Genomic DNA, 14,037 nt, shown 5'->3' with positions numbered 1-14,037 from the left:
TTTCTCCTGTTGCAAGACTCGAAGATACTTACCTTCATGAAACAAGGACGGTAGTGTCCTTTTTTGCCCCACTGATTTGAAAATATTTTTTTCACTGATAGGCCATAGTCAGCCATGAAACAGCAATCGTTTATTAATTAGTTAATTTTTGAAAAAATGTGATTGAGTGAGGGGGTGATGTTCAAACCGTAAAGTGGCAGGGGACCACTGTACTCTGGAGGTTACATGAAGGGCACTCCCATTCAGGCTCGAGAGCCAAGTGCATCATTACTGAGTTGTCCTGAGTGACATTGGTGAGCTTTTTACAACTTCACAAAAATATGAGTTGTGTCAGGTGCATCTGTGACTTGTTTTTTGCATTTCATTATTTTTTTTTACCAACTCAATTTTACTAACTGGCTTCCATATTTGGCCACTTTTATGATAGTTATGTCAAATAAATATTATTTAAAAATTGCCTGTAGAGTTAATAAAGACTTTTTGGTGGTAACAGCTCGAACCCAGCACCTGATTATTTAAATTTTCATTAATTACTACAGGAAACATTTTTTACAAATGCAAACAAATGCGGAGGTCAACAAGTGTCGACAAACTGTTTAAGTTTCACTGTACTTTAACTGGGTTTTGCAGTATTTCAGTCTTTAATTTGTGTCACTCTAAATACAATAAAAAATTCTATTTTTCACTGTGTGGACAAATGTCTTGGGTGGCGTCTCTTTATTAATTAAACAGTCTGGAGTTGGGCTAGCCTTCTTATTTTCATCATATGAAGTCATTTTGGACAATAAGATGCTTCCAACTTTGTTTTAATGGCCATGTGTCCAAAAACTTTTGTCTATATTTCGTATTTGTGGGACTGATTGACATGTGTTAGTAGGATACAACTGTGAGAAACTTAAATATGCAAATGTGCTCATTAAAACTATGAAATATACATGTTCATACTAACTCGTAATATGAGTGAGTGACAGCCATTAACGCCACTCCCCCTTTTTAGGGTCGAATGACAAATCTCATTCAATGAAGAATACAGACATTTTTTGTACAATCAATCCCAAGGAGGGTTAGCAACTTTAACATAACACCTGTGTGTTTACTTTACTGAAAATGTCCTCAAAATGAAAGAATATTTACAAAGCATCTACAAGTATGTCTGTGCTCAAATTGGTTCATGCTTGGCATGTGATCCACCTCATGAAAACCAGCCAGCAAGTTTCAGCATAGTTTTTCCCCACAGACTAACTAACAACTGGCGATAAAACGTAGGTTCCTTGGCAGGAATCTCAAGAGTTCTTTAACTGACGTTCCAAACAAGCAATAGAGGACACTAAAGCTTGTTACAAAGCGCTTCCGGCTTTGTGGTTTTTTTTGTTGGGAACTAAATCCTCCGCCTGCAGTACCTGTGGCCTAGTGCCAGCCAGGCTGTCATGAGGCCTAATACAAGTCCAACATAAAGTCAAATGTTATAAAAGCATTCAAGTCGTCCCATGGCGTCATTGCTTGTTTCTTTACCCTTTTTTGTATCTACCTTCTCATCTCCCACCTCTTGTCCCAGGATTGCGTCTGTTATTTGAGCGTAAATGTGCAACAATGGAAACATCTGCACTCTATTCATATGTTAGCTTTCATAACTCACTGCCACACTGGAGAGTATGGAACACACCCAGGACTCGCCTTGACAAAAACCCCCTTTAGCCAGCTGAGACATGCATTATACAGAAAGGCAGACATAAAGAGAGACAGATAGATACAGAAGATAGACTTGAGGACTGAGTAAAAACTCAGTGTTCTAAAAATATCTAAAAATATTCACATTTTCTAGCGCTTTCGCATTCAGTATCGCAGGTGAGCTGGAGCCTATCCCAGCTGACTTCGGGTGAGAGGTGGGGTACACCCTGGACTGGTCACCAACCAATCACAGTACACATATAGACAAACAACCACTCACGCTCACATTCATACCTATGGACAATTTAGCTAATTAATCTCCAATTAGCCTAACATGCATGTCTTGGGACATGCAGTCATGTATGACATGACACAAGATGTCAGGCAGGAAGCGGATTCAATCTGTGCATTGGTTTCAGCACCCTGGCGCGGCATTAACAACGGCATTAACGGAGTGAACCCTTTCTGTCAATCATATAGTCTCTTTGTCCGGGTGGGCGCAGGTGGGGCTGGGGGCATACACACAGAGAGTGCAGAAGCGTATAACGTAGTAGAAATGAAATTAGTAGATTGCAATATGTGGTCATATTTTTCTCAAATTTTTTCATTCTACTTTGGTTAAAAATTGCATCTCTCGCGTAAACCGTCTCGTCTCGTGAACTGACTGTCTCGTGACACCCCTACTGTGCAACATCGCTCCATGGTTCTTTTTATCAAAGTTTTTGGATGTTTTTCCATTTAACAGTGGTTAACTTTTTACAAGTGAATAACATTTATCAACGTAAAAGTGTACTTAAAACACAAGAAGGTTTTATCCTGGTCAGATTGTTTCTCTCTCTGCTGTTTCCTGTGGGAATAATCGTTTTGAAATCTGAACAAAACAGAGATTGTGTTTGAATCTTAGTTGCACTAGATAATGATAACATCAGTTTACATTCATTTTCAAGTTTCGCGGTATAGAAGATAACTATCTCCACAGGTCACAATGGTTTTGCAAATGTCCCGTGCACACAGACAGATACGCACACACGCACACAAAAGAAGTTTGGGGGTCTCAGACGGTGGCTCACAAAAGCCCAGACTTGACATTCCCAGTTAGAAAAGAACAACAACAAACATTCCACACAGTCGACTTGGTGATGCCTTTATATGGAAACTCGTAAACCTTGGGGTCAGCCACTCTTACCACTAAACAAACAGTGATCACAGAGGAGACGCTCTACTATAGCAACTATAGGAGTAGTCCCTCCTGACGCTTCTTCCTCACAAGAACGTTTCCTCCCCGGCCTGTCACCACTGGCCTCCTCCATGAAGCAGCATAAACAATAAATCTTTTAACACCAAGGCTAGCCTAAATTTTCTCCTGGTATCAACGTGGCCACAAACAACCAACACAGGAATAAGACAGGAAGCGCAGTGAGCACAGGAAACTTACAAAACAATACTAAGTCAACTTGAGTGTGTAAATATAGTGCACAAAGCCTTAAAAAATTTCCTTTGGTGGGAATTTTGGGGAAAACAGCAGTTTGGTGTATTTCTGCACAGTTTACAACAAAAGTAAGAAACTACTATATTGGTTTGACAGTTGTCACCCTGAAATGTTTAAAACCTAAAAATAATCTGCTCTACTCAACCTTGAAGAATTGTTTGATGGCTGGAATGTGTCCGGCACATTCTGTCTTGCGGTATTCTTCCACATGTTCACCGACCTGCAAACAAACACAGGATACAAACACTTGTGTTCATTCCGTACCTCTCTCCTGGGGAGACAGACCTAGAGACAATGAGAATCACAATGCTAACATTGTAAGCATTTAGATTACAAACAGATGATTTAACACTTTACAGTCATACCTCGCCGCTTCGCGGTTTGAATTTCGCAGCTTCACTCTATCAGGGTTTTTCAAAAATATACTGATAAATCATGCTGTTTCGTGGTAGAATGTTACCTATTATCAGTCAGAAAATATTCATATTTAAACAAATCTTATGTATTTTTTGCCTAAATCAAGCATTTTCAAGCATAAAAATGGTGAAATGAACGTACACGCAGTCAAAGATGGTGAAGCTACATAGTATTCTACACTGGTCACTAGGTGTCAGTAATTTTACTGTAATGTTCAGTGAGACACACACAACAGACTTGACCGCCTAGAACAACAAGCTTTTATTGCAGGTTTTAATAATCTCAAAACAGGCGCAATACTCCCTAATAAAAATCCCTAATACAAACACAGTAAGCTGAAACTCAACTCTGAACCGGCTATGTCACTTGTTAGGGTTGGGCATTGAGCATCGAGCATCAATGGAAACCAGGACTAACGTTCCCCTTCTCCCAGGATCGTGAATTTAAAAAAATTTCTTTTACTACTTTCGATGACCGACCAGCCCACCGACCGTAAAAAATTGCCGCATAACACCAAGGAAGAAGAAGCAGCTGAACACCAACAAAGAAGATGCGTCAGGAAGCGTTTGTGTTCATCCATTTCAACCAACGACACTGTGTGTCGGCACAGTCAGCACAGTGCAACATTTGCTTTTCAACAAGAGAGAAGAAATATATTCTCAGGTAAAAACTAAACTTAAAAATACTTATGTGCAACAACAACGCTAAAAAGCCACAGCATTTCAGTATGTGAAATCAAATTATGGAACAGACTGAGCAAGGAACTCAAACAAAGAACCAAGATGGGCGATTTCAAGAGACAATACAAACTGTTGATGTTTGCAACGTACAAGGATATTATATGTATTAAATATTTTATGAAATGGTCTATTAATTAATTAAATTGTAAAATATAATGTTAATGTAATTAAATTCAGACTATGACTTATTTAGTTCATGACCAATTCATTTATTTTAGGACCGGTTTATATATTTCATGATCTTTTTCATTATTTGATGAGATGTATATTTATTTAATAGTATTTTTAATTATTTGGCTTTTTTTTTATTTAAAAGCCAGTTATTTCATGCTACTGAAAAGTGCTAAACGTTATGGAATGCAACAAGAGTGATGAGGTCAATAATTTGCAACGTACTACATAATTAACTATTTAAGATTATATTATATTATTTTATCCATCCATTTCCTATTTTATATCATTTTATAAAACCTCCATGCGATACAGCTTTTGTATACAGTAATTGTATTGTTTGTCCTTTTATTCATTTGTCTATATGGACAACCTTTTTAAGACTAGTGCTAATTTGAGTGCAAACTGTGTGTGTCTTACCCAGACAATCATTGCAATGCGGGGGCTTCCTGTGTCTGCACTTCCCACTCTGCATAGTCCATATTGTGGTTTGGATGCATGGAACTTGCTGACCAACTCTGTAACACCGCCCACTTTTCACAGAAAGACACATTTTCACACTACAGTATGTTGTCATCCTTACAAATAGAGGATGTTTGTAAAACATGTGAGTACATTAAATTGATTACCAATGTGCATGTTGAAGATTTTGTCTAACTTACCTCCTGAGTCAGCGAGTTTCAGCTTGTTTGTCAGTCCCTCGTACACAAATAATGCCCTGAGGACACATAAAGACAAACGCAGAGAGGTCAGGATGTGACACCAAGACATGGCACACACATCTGTTGTATTGACAGACTGAATAGATCAGAGTGACAGCTCAAAAACTCACATGGTCAACAATTCGTCATTGCCGTCACATCCCAAACTAAAAGGAAACATACGGGTCCAGCATGTGTGTTGTCTATTACATGTGCATGTGTGCATATTGTGCCAAAAGTATCAAAACACAATGACAATGACTTGCACCCTTTCTTGCAGTGTGCACTTTGCAAGATGATAATCAGAAGAACTATGCATTTGCTTCATAGACAGATGAGTCCTAAAAGTGACATAAATCAAGCGAAAGAGCAGGTGGTAAAGCCAGGTTATGACATCTTGCAAGTGAAAATGTGTTTCAACCACACCCTTCAGTCTGTCATACAGCAGGCCAAAGGGGGAGCTCTTACTCCCTCTCGTTGATGTGATGCAACAAAACATCAAAATGCATACCAGTGAGTAAAACCGCTGCTTCTCTCTTTTGAACAATCTTTTCTGTCAAACATCTCCTTGGTCAGATGTCAGGCATCACACAGGTTGAGTCCAAGCTGACACCCACCCGCATGCCTGGACAAGCACACGTTCAGCCAACCTGATTTATTTATATGACCTTATAAATTGTCCAGCAGAGACATGAAGTGTCCGCCCTTTAAAAAAACTATGTGTATGTGAGAATGAATGTGTGTTCATCAGGTAATCCTCGCATACTGAGCACGTAAATGAATCTAAACTGATTAATTTTGGGGTTGAACACTCATTGGAATGTGCGTGTGTCTGCGTCTGACTGCATGTCTCTGTAAATGTTTCCCTCTGACTCCTGAGGGAATGTCAATAACATCTGGAGATGGGTAGTGACTGCACAGGGCCACCAGCAGCTATTACGACAGGCCAAAGGTGAACGAGCTCTGTGTGCGTCTGCGTGTGTGTGCGTGTGAATGAGAAAGTATTTGTTAAATATTTTGCCTTGTAAAAGTAACGTTCCAAAACTTGTATCACAAGAGACTGCAATTCTATCAGAAATTGTGTATAGATGATCAGAAAGCACAGAGTGTAGTATAGTTTTTATTAACTCTACGAGATGTCAGTAGCAGCATTTGCAGTATCATGAGTGGTCAACATCCAGCAGCTTTATGGACCTCTATATGCACTTTAAAATGTTGGTTGCGCTGCTGGTGTGCAACTCATGCGTGTTACACTTGCAGTGCTGTTGTTTACAATAGACTCATCAGCCATATTAATGCTGTTTTGGCAGTTGGCTCCTCACTGGTTTCAAAACATTGGTTCTGTTGCTGATGTACTTGCTGTACTTGTGTACATAGGTGTAGTTATGGTATGTTTTCCTTTACATTTCCATTCATTATTAAAGTTAAAAGATGACATTACTACATATAATGAGTTTTCAAATACCTCTCTCAAATTATTGCCTGCCTCTATTTAACCCCGTGCTCTTTGCACTTAAGGTATAAAAAAGACCAGGCTTAATTTATAGCGTTTATGGTATCATGCCTTTCTTTCACATCAATCTCCAAACCCCATAAAAATATGCTCCCGCGAGTCTGCGAGTAGTATAATAACAGCAACAGTTGCTCGTCCTTCCATAAAAAACACATTGTCACTTTGTCTGCATAAGCGATGCCATTGCTATTTAGCCTGATTAAAATCAGTAAGTGTAATAATATTACTAGAGGGCATAAAAATATTATTTGAGACACAGCAATATCCAGGTCTCCGCGCATTTGCACAATAACAGCTCACAAAAGAGCCAGTCTAATTAGCATCTTGATATAAAAGGTCAGTGTCCGCACAATGAACAAAGGCCGGTCAAAGTCAATCAGTATGTGTATGTGTGTGTGTGTTCTGACCACACAATTATAGTATTGTTTGCTCTACTGAACGCAATGCATGCACAGAGCATGAAGAGGCAGGCCACTTGTCCCTGACTTTTTACCATGCTGGTAATTGTTTAGATATTTACTGAGTACAGAGATTTATAGAGCAGGTTAATACGTAAAAATATGTTGTTACACAACAGCACTGCAATAAATCTTGCATGGAGGACTGGTACAATTGTATGGAATGTCTTCCAGACAGATGTTGATTCATTTTATTAGATGTTTTGGAGACTACAATTTGCAGTGCTGCCCAACCGTTACATATACCTGAACGGAAAAATTATGTAATGCTGTCCCGTGTGTAAAACCGTCAATAAGGTACGAGGTAAAGTACAAAATGATCATGCTGATGCTCTTTCACAAGTATGTATGTGATGTTGGATAGCACAAGCCCAGGTAAGCAAGTATGCCAAAAGTAAAAACTAACAAGAAGACAATGTTACAGAAGGTTACAGAAGGAATTTACAGGATTAAACAATGATCATTCCTTGGGCATTAACCAAGGATCAAGTATAACCAAGTAAATGCCATGCACTTTAGTGAAACCCATTCTCCAGGGGTCTCCAGCATTATAGGTAAGCTTAACTAATCTCATGTTTCCAGAGGTCAGCCATAAACAACGACACAACAGTAAAGCATTAGTCTTAACAGCAACCAGTTAGGACTCAAATCGACTTTTACTGATTTTTGCAATTCGAGACATTCCAAAGCTCACTACAGACATGCAGTCATGGTCAGTCATGGCCAGAGGTCAGCATGGTCTTAAGTCCATGTGCAAATTCTCCACCCACAGCCAACAAGCTTGCACATGAGGGTACAATGTGATGTTGAGACTTGACCGAAGTCAGGTCTGCAGGTATTTATCTTCCAGAACTGGCTTGGGTAGTTTTTGGCTCTGGAGAGGAGACTCTTGCTTAATTTTTTTAACTTTCTTTCATTTTGCAAAGCGCATCCTGTTCAGTGTCACGGGTGAGCTGGAACCTATCCCAGCAGAATTTGAGCGAGGGAATGCATGTTTTTCGACTTTGTAGTTTGCAAAGTCGCGTGCTTTCTTGGCGATGTCAGCGTTGCGTTGTGTCAGATGCTCATTCATGTAGAAGTTTGTTCCTTTCTGCTTCTTTCCTTGTTTCAGCAGTGTGGTTTTTAATTTCCTGTGGGAGAACTTAAGGATGAGGGGTGTGGCGTTGTTTCTACGCAAGTATCCATGGTCTGGATGTCTACATCCAGCTCCTTTGAATCTATAAAGTTGGCAAATTGTTGCTCTGTTGAAGCAACATCCATTTCATCTGGTTCCTCTTTGTTCCTAACTGCCTCCCCTGGCATACGACCTGGGTTTAATCGAAACCCACGTCAAGATCACATTGTTCATTCGTGTATTCTGGTCCATCTCATCGATTGTGTTCTTCATTTGCCCAATTACTTTTTATTTTGCTTCTTTATGTTCTTTAAGAGCAGCGCTCAAGGCAGCATTACTATCCTGTAATACCTTGATTTCATTGCGCTGTGCTCTATTTTCATCCCTGAGGTGTTTATGCTCCTCCCTAGGTGTTTAACCGCCTCATGAATTGCAGAGAAGTTAACAAAAACGCTTTGAGGCTGTCGTTCTGATGTCGCAGAGTAGCAATCTGTTTTTGCAGGCCTTTTAGATCATGCCGTACTTGTGCCACAGCATGTGCCGCAGCATGTGCTGCGATTTCCTGCTGTAGCTCTTTCATTTGCGCCATCAATAGATTCCTCAAGCCGTTATATATTGAGAGCTCCACTTGGGTCAACGGCGGAGACGGCAGAAATAAAAACGGCCCCGTCTTCCTGCATCTTTTAAGGCTTTTAACGGCTCTATTGGTGGTAGCTTTCTTTCCAGGAGTGGCCTTTCCGGTGTATCTGGCTGGACCCGAGGTCTGAAGCAAATTCTTTTTTTCTTGGCATGGTGCTAGCAACCGCCTTAAGCTTCGGGGGTTAGCTGGTTAGCTTGCCTTGCTAACGGCTGTCGGCGCTTATAATTCGTTTATTTCTCTTGTGATCACAAAGTTTGGTCAGGAAGATGACAAAATAGTTCAAAGCGTCTGTGTAGGCTCTCAGTCGTACAGGAGTTGTCCATCGAGGGAAAGGCTTCTTGAGACGTCATCTGTACTTCTGTGAAGAAGGTGTCGGACGTTTCGCTTCTCATCCGAAGAGCTTCGTCAGCGAACTAATAAGTGCTGGTAGCCTAGGCCTTAAATACAGTAAGAGTGGGCGGAATTGGTGTGCCAATGCCCTCCTCCTATTGGTTCCTTACACTAAGACTGGGAGGAGTTGTGGTCTAATCCTCTCCTGCCATTAGCACCTCCGATAAAAGGGAAGTGTCGCTCCCTGAGTTGGGTATGAACGACTCTGATACTGGCTCATTAGCATCTATTGTTCTGGCTCGGCCCTGGCTCCACCTCATTTGCAAGACTAGGAGCTGTGGGTTTTGGTCTCAGTAACCTGCTGAACACAGGGTCCAAATTAAACCTCAAACCACCATTCCGATTCAATGATGGGTTCTGTTGTTTGACAAAAATAGCTTCCTTTATTCCTCTTTCAAACCATCTGTTTTCTTTGGCCAAAATCTTTACATCGCTGTCCTCAAAAGAGTGATTGGTTGCTTTAAGGTGTAGATGTACTGTTGATTGAGGCCCACTCGAATTGTCCCTGCTATGTTGATAAAGCCTTTTTTGGAGCATTTGCTTAGTTTCCCCAATGTAGTGCTCTTTGCATTCCTCATCTTTACAGTGGATGGAATAGACCACATTGCTCTGTTTTTGGTTTGGAGCCTTGTCTTTAGGATGCACTAATTTTTGTCTCAGGGTATTTACTGGTTTGAAATAGGTAGGAATTTTGTGTTGCCATAAGATCCTCTGGAGTTTTTCGGAGACCCCAGCTACATAAGGGACTACCACTCCTCTCCTTTTTGCTTCTGAGAGTTTTTGGGTTTCTTTCCCTACTCTCTTCTTTTCACATTTGTTAAAAGCCCACCGCGGGTACCCACAGGTTGAGAGCGCTCTCTGGACATGTTGTGTCTCCTTTTTCCTTCCCTCAGCACTAGTTGGTATTTGTTCCGCTCTATGTTGGAGGGTCCTAATAACCCCTAGTTTATGTTGTAGTGGATGGTTTTGATTCAAAAAGCAGGTATTGGTCAGTGTGTGTGGCCTTTCTAAAGACCTCTGTAAGTAGCTGTCTGTCCTCTCCTATAATTACCTTGCAGTCTAAGAAGGCTAGTTGGTTCTCTTTAGCATCCTCGCGAGTAAATTTGATATTGGTGTCCACCGCATTGATGTGATCCGTGAAAGACTGAATTTCTTGTTTTTTGATTATGACAAAGGTGTCATCCACGTATCTAAACCAGCGCCTTGGTTTTGTCCCTGAGATGCCAGTATCAGAGTCGTTTATACCCAACTCAGGGAGCGACACTTCCCTTTTATCGGAGGTGCTAATGGCAGGAGAGGATTAGACCTACTCCGCCCAGGCTTAGTGTAAGGAACCAATAGAAGGACGGGGTTGGCACACCAATTCCGCCCACTCTTACTGTATTTAAGGCCTAGGCTACCAGCACTTTTTAGTTCGCTGACGAAGCTCTTCGGATGAGGAGCAAAACGTCCGACACCTTCTTCACAGAAGTACAGATGATGTCTCAAGAAGCCTTTCCCTCAATAAAATAGTTCAAAGCTCTACTAGCAAAAGTGGAGCTCTTGCCATAAACATCCTTGTAACATGTTACAAAAACATGTTACAAAAGAAGTACGTCTTGGTCGTTCTCATTTTGTAAAAGTAGCTCTCATAACACGGTGTCATTGTTTTTGCACTACAGTATAGCTGTTTGTACTCTGCCTTAATTATACTGCAAAATACAAACTACAAAATTAATTTTTTCGTTCATTTTTGTTGCAAATCATATTGTGTCGTGAGGTACCCTGACATTTCGAGCTCTAATGGTTAGAGAAGACAGTTGCCATTTATAGTTGAAGTATTTATCAGTAATGAGGGGAAAATTAAGAGGAAATGTGAATATTTACTTTGCAAGTTGATTTCCGGGTGAGCCCCTAAATTTTCAGAGTGCGCTCCTAAAAGTTAGAGGCCACTGTGCTGCTTGCAGAAAAAGTTAGTCCTGCCAGAGAAAACCCACACAAGCATGGGGATAAAATGCAAACTCCACTCAAACACGTCCAGGTTCAAACCTGGAACCACCTGGTTGGGAGGCAAATGTTGTAACCACATTTCCACAATGCAGGTCAAACAATGCAGGTCAAGTATTTTCCTGAGGTGTTAATTGGGTTTCTGTGTAACTTTCCCTGGTTTGCAGTTGAGGTCATGCGTTTCACACCAACAACTAAGAAAACATGTTTAAAGCGCATGCAGAGGTAAATAAAGCTGCTGGATGCTGACCACTCATGATTCTTCAAATGCAGCTACTGCCATCTTGTGGAGTTGATAAAGACCCCATCGAGAAGTTGCCTACAGCCACAGCTGTTCACACCAATGTTTCTGACCCAACGCTATCTAGAACCCACACACCATTTGTGGCATATTCTTATTTCTGATATAATCCCTGAAGGTGGCAGATGTGTATAAGCAGACAATGTTTTGTGTCATTATTTTATCAGTTTCTTTGCTTTCCTATATCACGTATATGAAACATTTTGAAACAGTTCTTCAACAAAAGTAGTTTGCATACCTTTTAAATAAATCTGTCATTATGTGTTCTGTCTAGTGTTGCAGATATAAAACATATTCAATGATGATGGAAAATAAATTCCATGTGTCCAACCATGCAAGAAACATTGCCATTAATAAATCAAGCCAAGTATTTCCGTTTCATCACTGCGTGCTTATATTACAGTACCAATGCATTATGTCAAACGTTGTCGCCAAATTTAACCCTGCTGGGTACATCTGAAGAAGCCTGCTTCAATAAGATATGTGCAGAAGCAGACATGACAATGCAAGGACGGTAGACCCAACTCACTTATTTCTGCAAATGCAGCTTTCTTAATGGGGAAAAATGAGTCATTTCTGTATTGCATCCATGCAGCTTTAACTGGGCCAGCTACAGTACGACTTCAGAAGAGGGAAACAGAAGAGACAGGGGAGGAGCTGAAGTGAGGAAAACACCATGATGTCATGGTCTTAACAATGATAAATGAAACCTGTGCATGCATGGCTACAGCTGCCAAGCCTTGAATGCAGCTCTGAAAACATAAACAAGAAAATAAAACAGAAACAGGCACAGTTTAGTGTAAGCCACGCTCTCGTAACAATGGGGAGAGCGCCATCATACCAAACTACGTTGCTAATCATTTGTCTTCATATATAAGCTGCACAATGTCATATTCATGGTCCATGATCCTGCTTTAAATTCTCGCTCTGCACAAATAAAGCAACTCCTCATGTGAATACTTTGAAATCCATTTATCTTCTATGGCAGGAAAATCCTTCAGGATCGACAGTATTATTAATTGATGCTGTGTGTGCCGGGCAGGGGAAGAATGAAATCTGTGTGGTTATGTAAACGGTTGTACTGATTGATTAAGTGTACATGAAAAGAAAGACTTGAGAAAATTGATGTTCGTCTATCATTTCTTTACTCCTGGAGAAGATAAGCAACCATTTATGGTCATTTCAGTTTGCTAACTGTCCATAACTTCTCTGAGACTGTGTGTATGCGTACGTGTGCGCACACTACGAACGTGTGGCTGTGCACGAGTCCGTGAGCGACTCCGCTACCCATTTCCGGGGTGAATGACTCAATATCATTCAGTTTAACTCCTAATTGTGAAGAATACAAACACTGTTTTGTACTCTGAAACCACTATTGGTAACATATACTAGCCAGTGGCGGTGTTCTCATATTTTTTGGATGAAAAATGTGTCATTTGGAGCCAAAGAAAGATAGCACGTTTAACAAAGGTTTTCAGATTTTGTTTTGAAATTTCAACAAATTTGACTTGTTTCCATGTCTGTTTTTTCGCTGAATTAAACAATGCAATCTTATTTTACGTTGACATGTTCACATTTTTACAATTCTATTACATCCACCGGAGCACAATTATCTTTTCTCCTCTATCCTTCTAAACCCCGTCACCCCTTCATTTGGTTTAGGGCTGACCTGAGAGCCCGGTGCTATTTTTAGCCTTGAGTCTACCTCTGTGTCTGTCTGTGTTGAAGTAAGAAGTCGGAGACGTCCCCACGGCACTCGGTGCTCATTTCCTCTCTCCAAACATGGGCAAAAGAAATCCTGCCAAAATCCAGCATGGTGAAAAAAAGTCTCTTTCCTCTTTTTGTCCAGTGTGCTACTCACATCATACCCCCTGTGACTCATAAGAGTTTAGTGTCTATGTGGCAAGACCAGTGGCGGATGAATTCCTCTATCTGGACTGAAGAGAAATATGGATGAGTTGGAGAAATGCTACTGAACAAGAGTCAACTTGGGTAATATATGGAAGAAGATAGTGGCAGAAGGATTTTGTACCAATAATAATGCAGTAACCTAGTAGAAAACAGATTTCTACGGTGGAAACGCCAAAGTTGAATGCCCCCTTTGGTCATACAATTTGGAATCCAATGAAGATATTTCAGAAAAATATCATAAAAGGCCAGAATTTGAAGTACCAAAGGAGTAATGGTTTTCCTTTGGTTTTCTGTGGCTTTTTATGGCTTTTTTGCAATACTTCTGAAAAAAAAAACAAGAGGGAGCCTTAACAAGGTGTGTTAAGAGAAGTAGAACATAACAAGATAACAAATAATAAACACCGGAAGTAAGCAGACTGAAGTTTTTTTTTTTATTGGTTTTGCAGAGGTTAGCTTCTTTTTACACTTAATTGACAATACAGTCACCCCTCGTTTATCACTGTTAATTGGCTCCAAACCCGACCGTGATAAGTGAATT

General features: G+C 40.4%; 1 protein-coding gene across 3 annotated transcripts in view; it reads right to left on the bottom strand.

Moving 5' to 3' along the window:
- Positions 1 to 14,037, bottom strand: part of si:dkey-40c11.2 (drebrin-like protein) — a 37,830-nt gene that overhangs the window by 10,728 nt on the left and 13,065 nt on the right. For 2 of the 3 annotated variants that reach the window (XM_054775071.1, XM_054775072.1), the window contains exons 2-4: positions 5,148 to 5,203; positions 4,906 to 5,018; positions 3,303 to 3,377 (exon numbers count right to left, since the gene is read on the bottom strand). In XM_054775071.1, coding sequence (XP_054631046.1) covers positions 3,303 to 3,377; positions 4,906 to 5,018; positions 5,148 to 5,203 — 244 coding nt within the window. The remainder of the gene's footprint in view (positions 1 to 3,302; positions 3,378 to 4,905; positions 5,019 to 5,147; positions 5,204 to 14,037) is intronic. The other variant, XM_054775073.1, reaches the window with a different exon arrangement.

This window comes from Dunckerocampus dactyliophorus, chromosome 4, assembly GCF_027744805.1.
Source record: "Dunckerocampus dactyliophorus isolate RoL2022-P2 chromosome 4, RoL_Ddac_1.1, whole genome shotgun sequence".
Classification (NCBI taxonomy): Eukaryota; Metazoa; Chordata; class Actinopteri; order Syngnathiformes; family Syngnathidae; genus Dunckerocampus; species Dunckerocampus dactyliophorus.
Note: the sequence above shows the minus strand (reverse complement) of the source record. Positions and strands in the feature narration are given on the sequence as shown.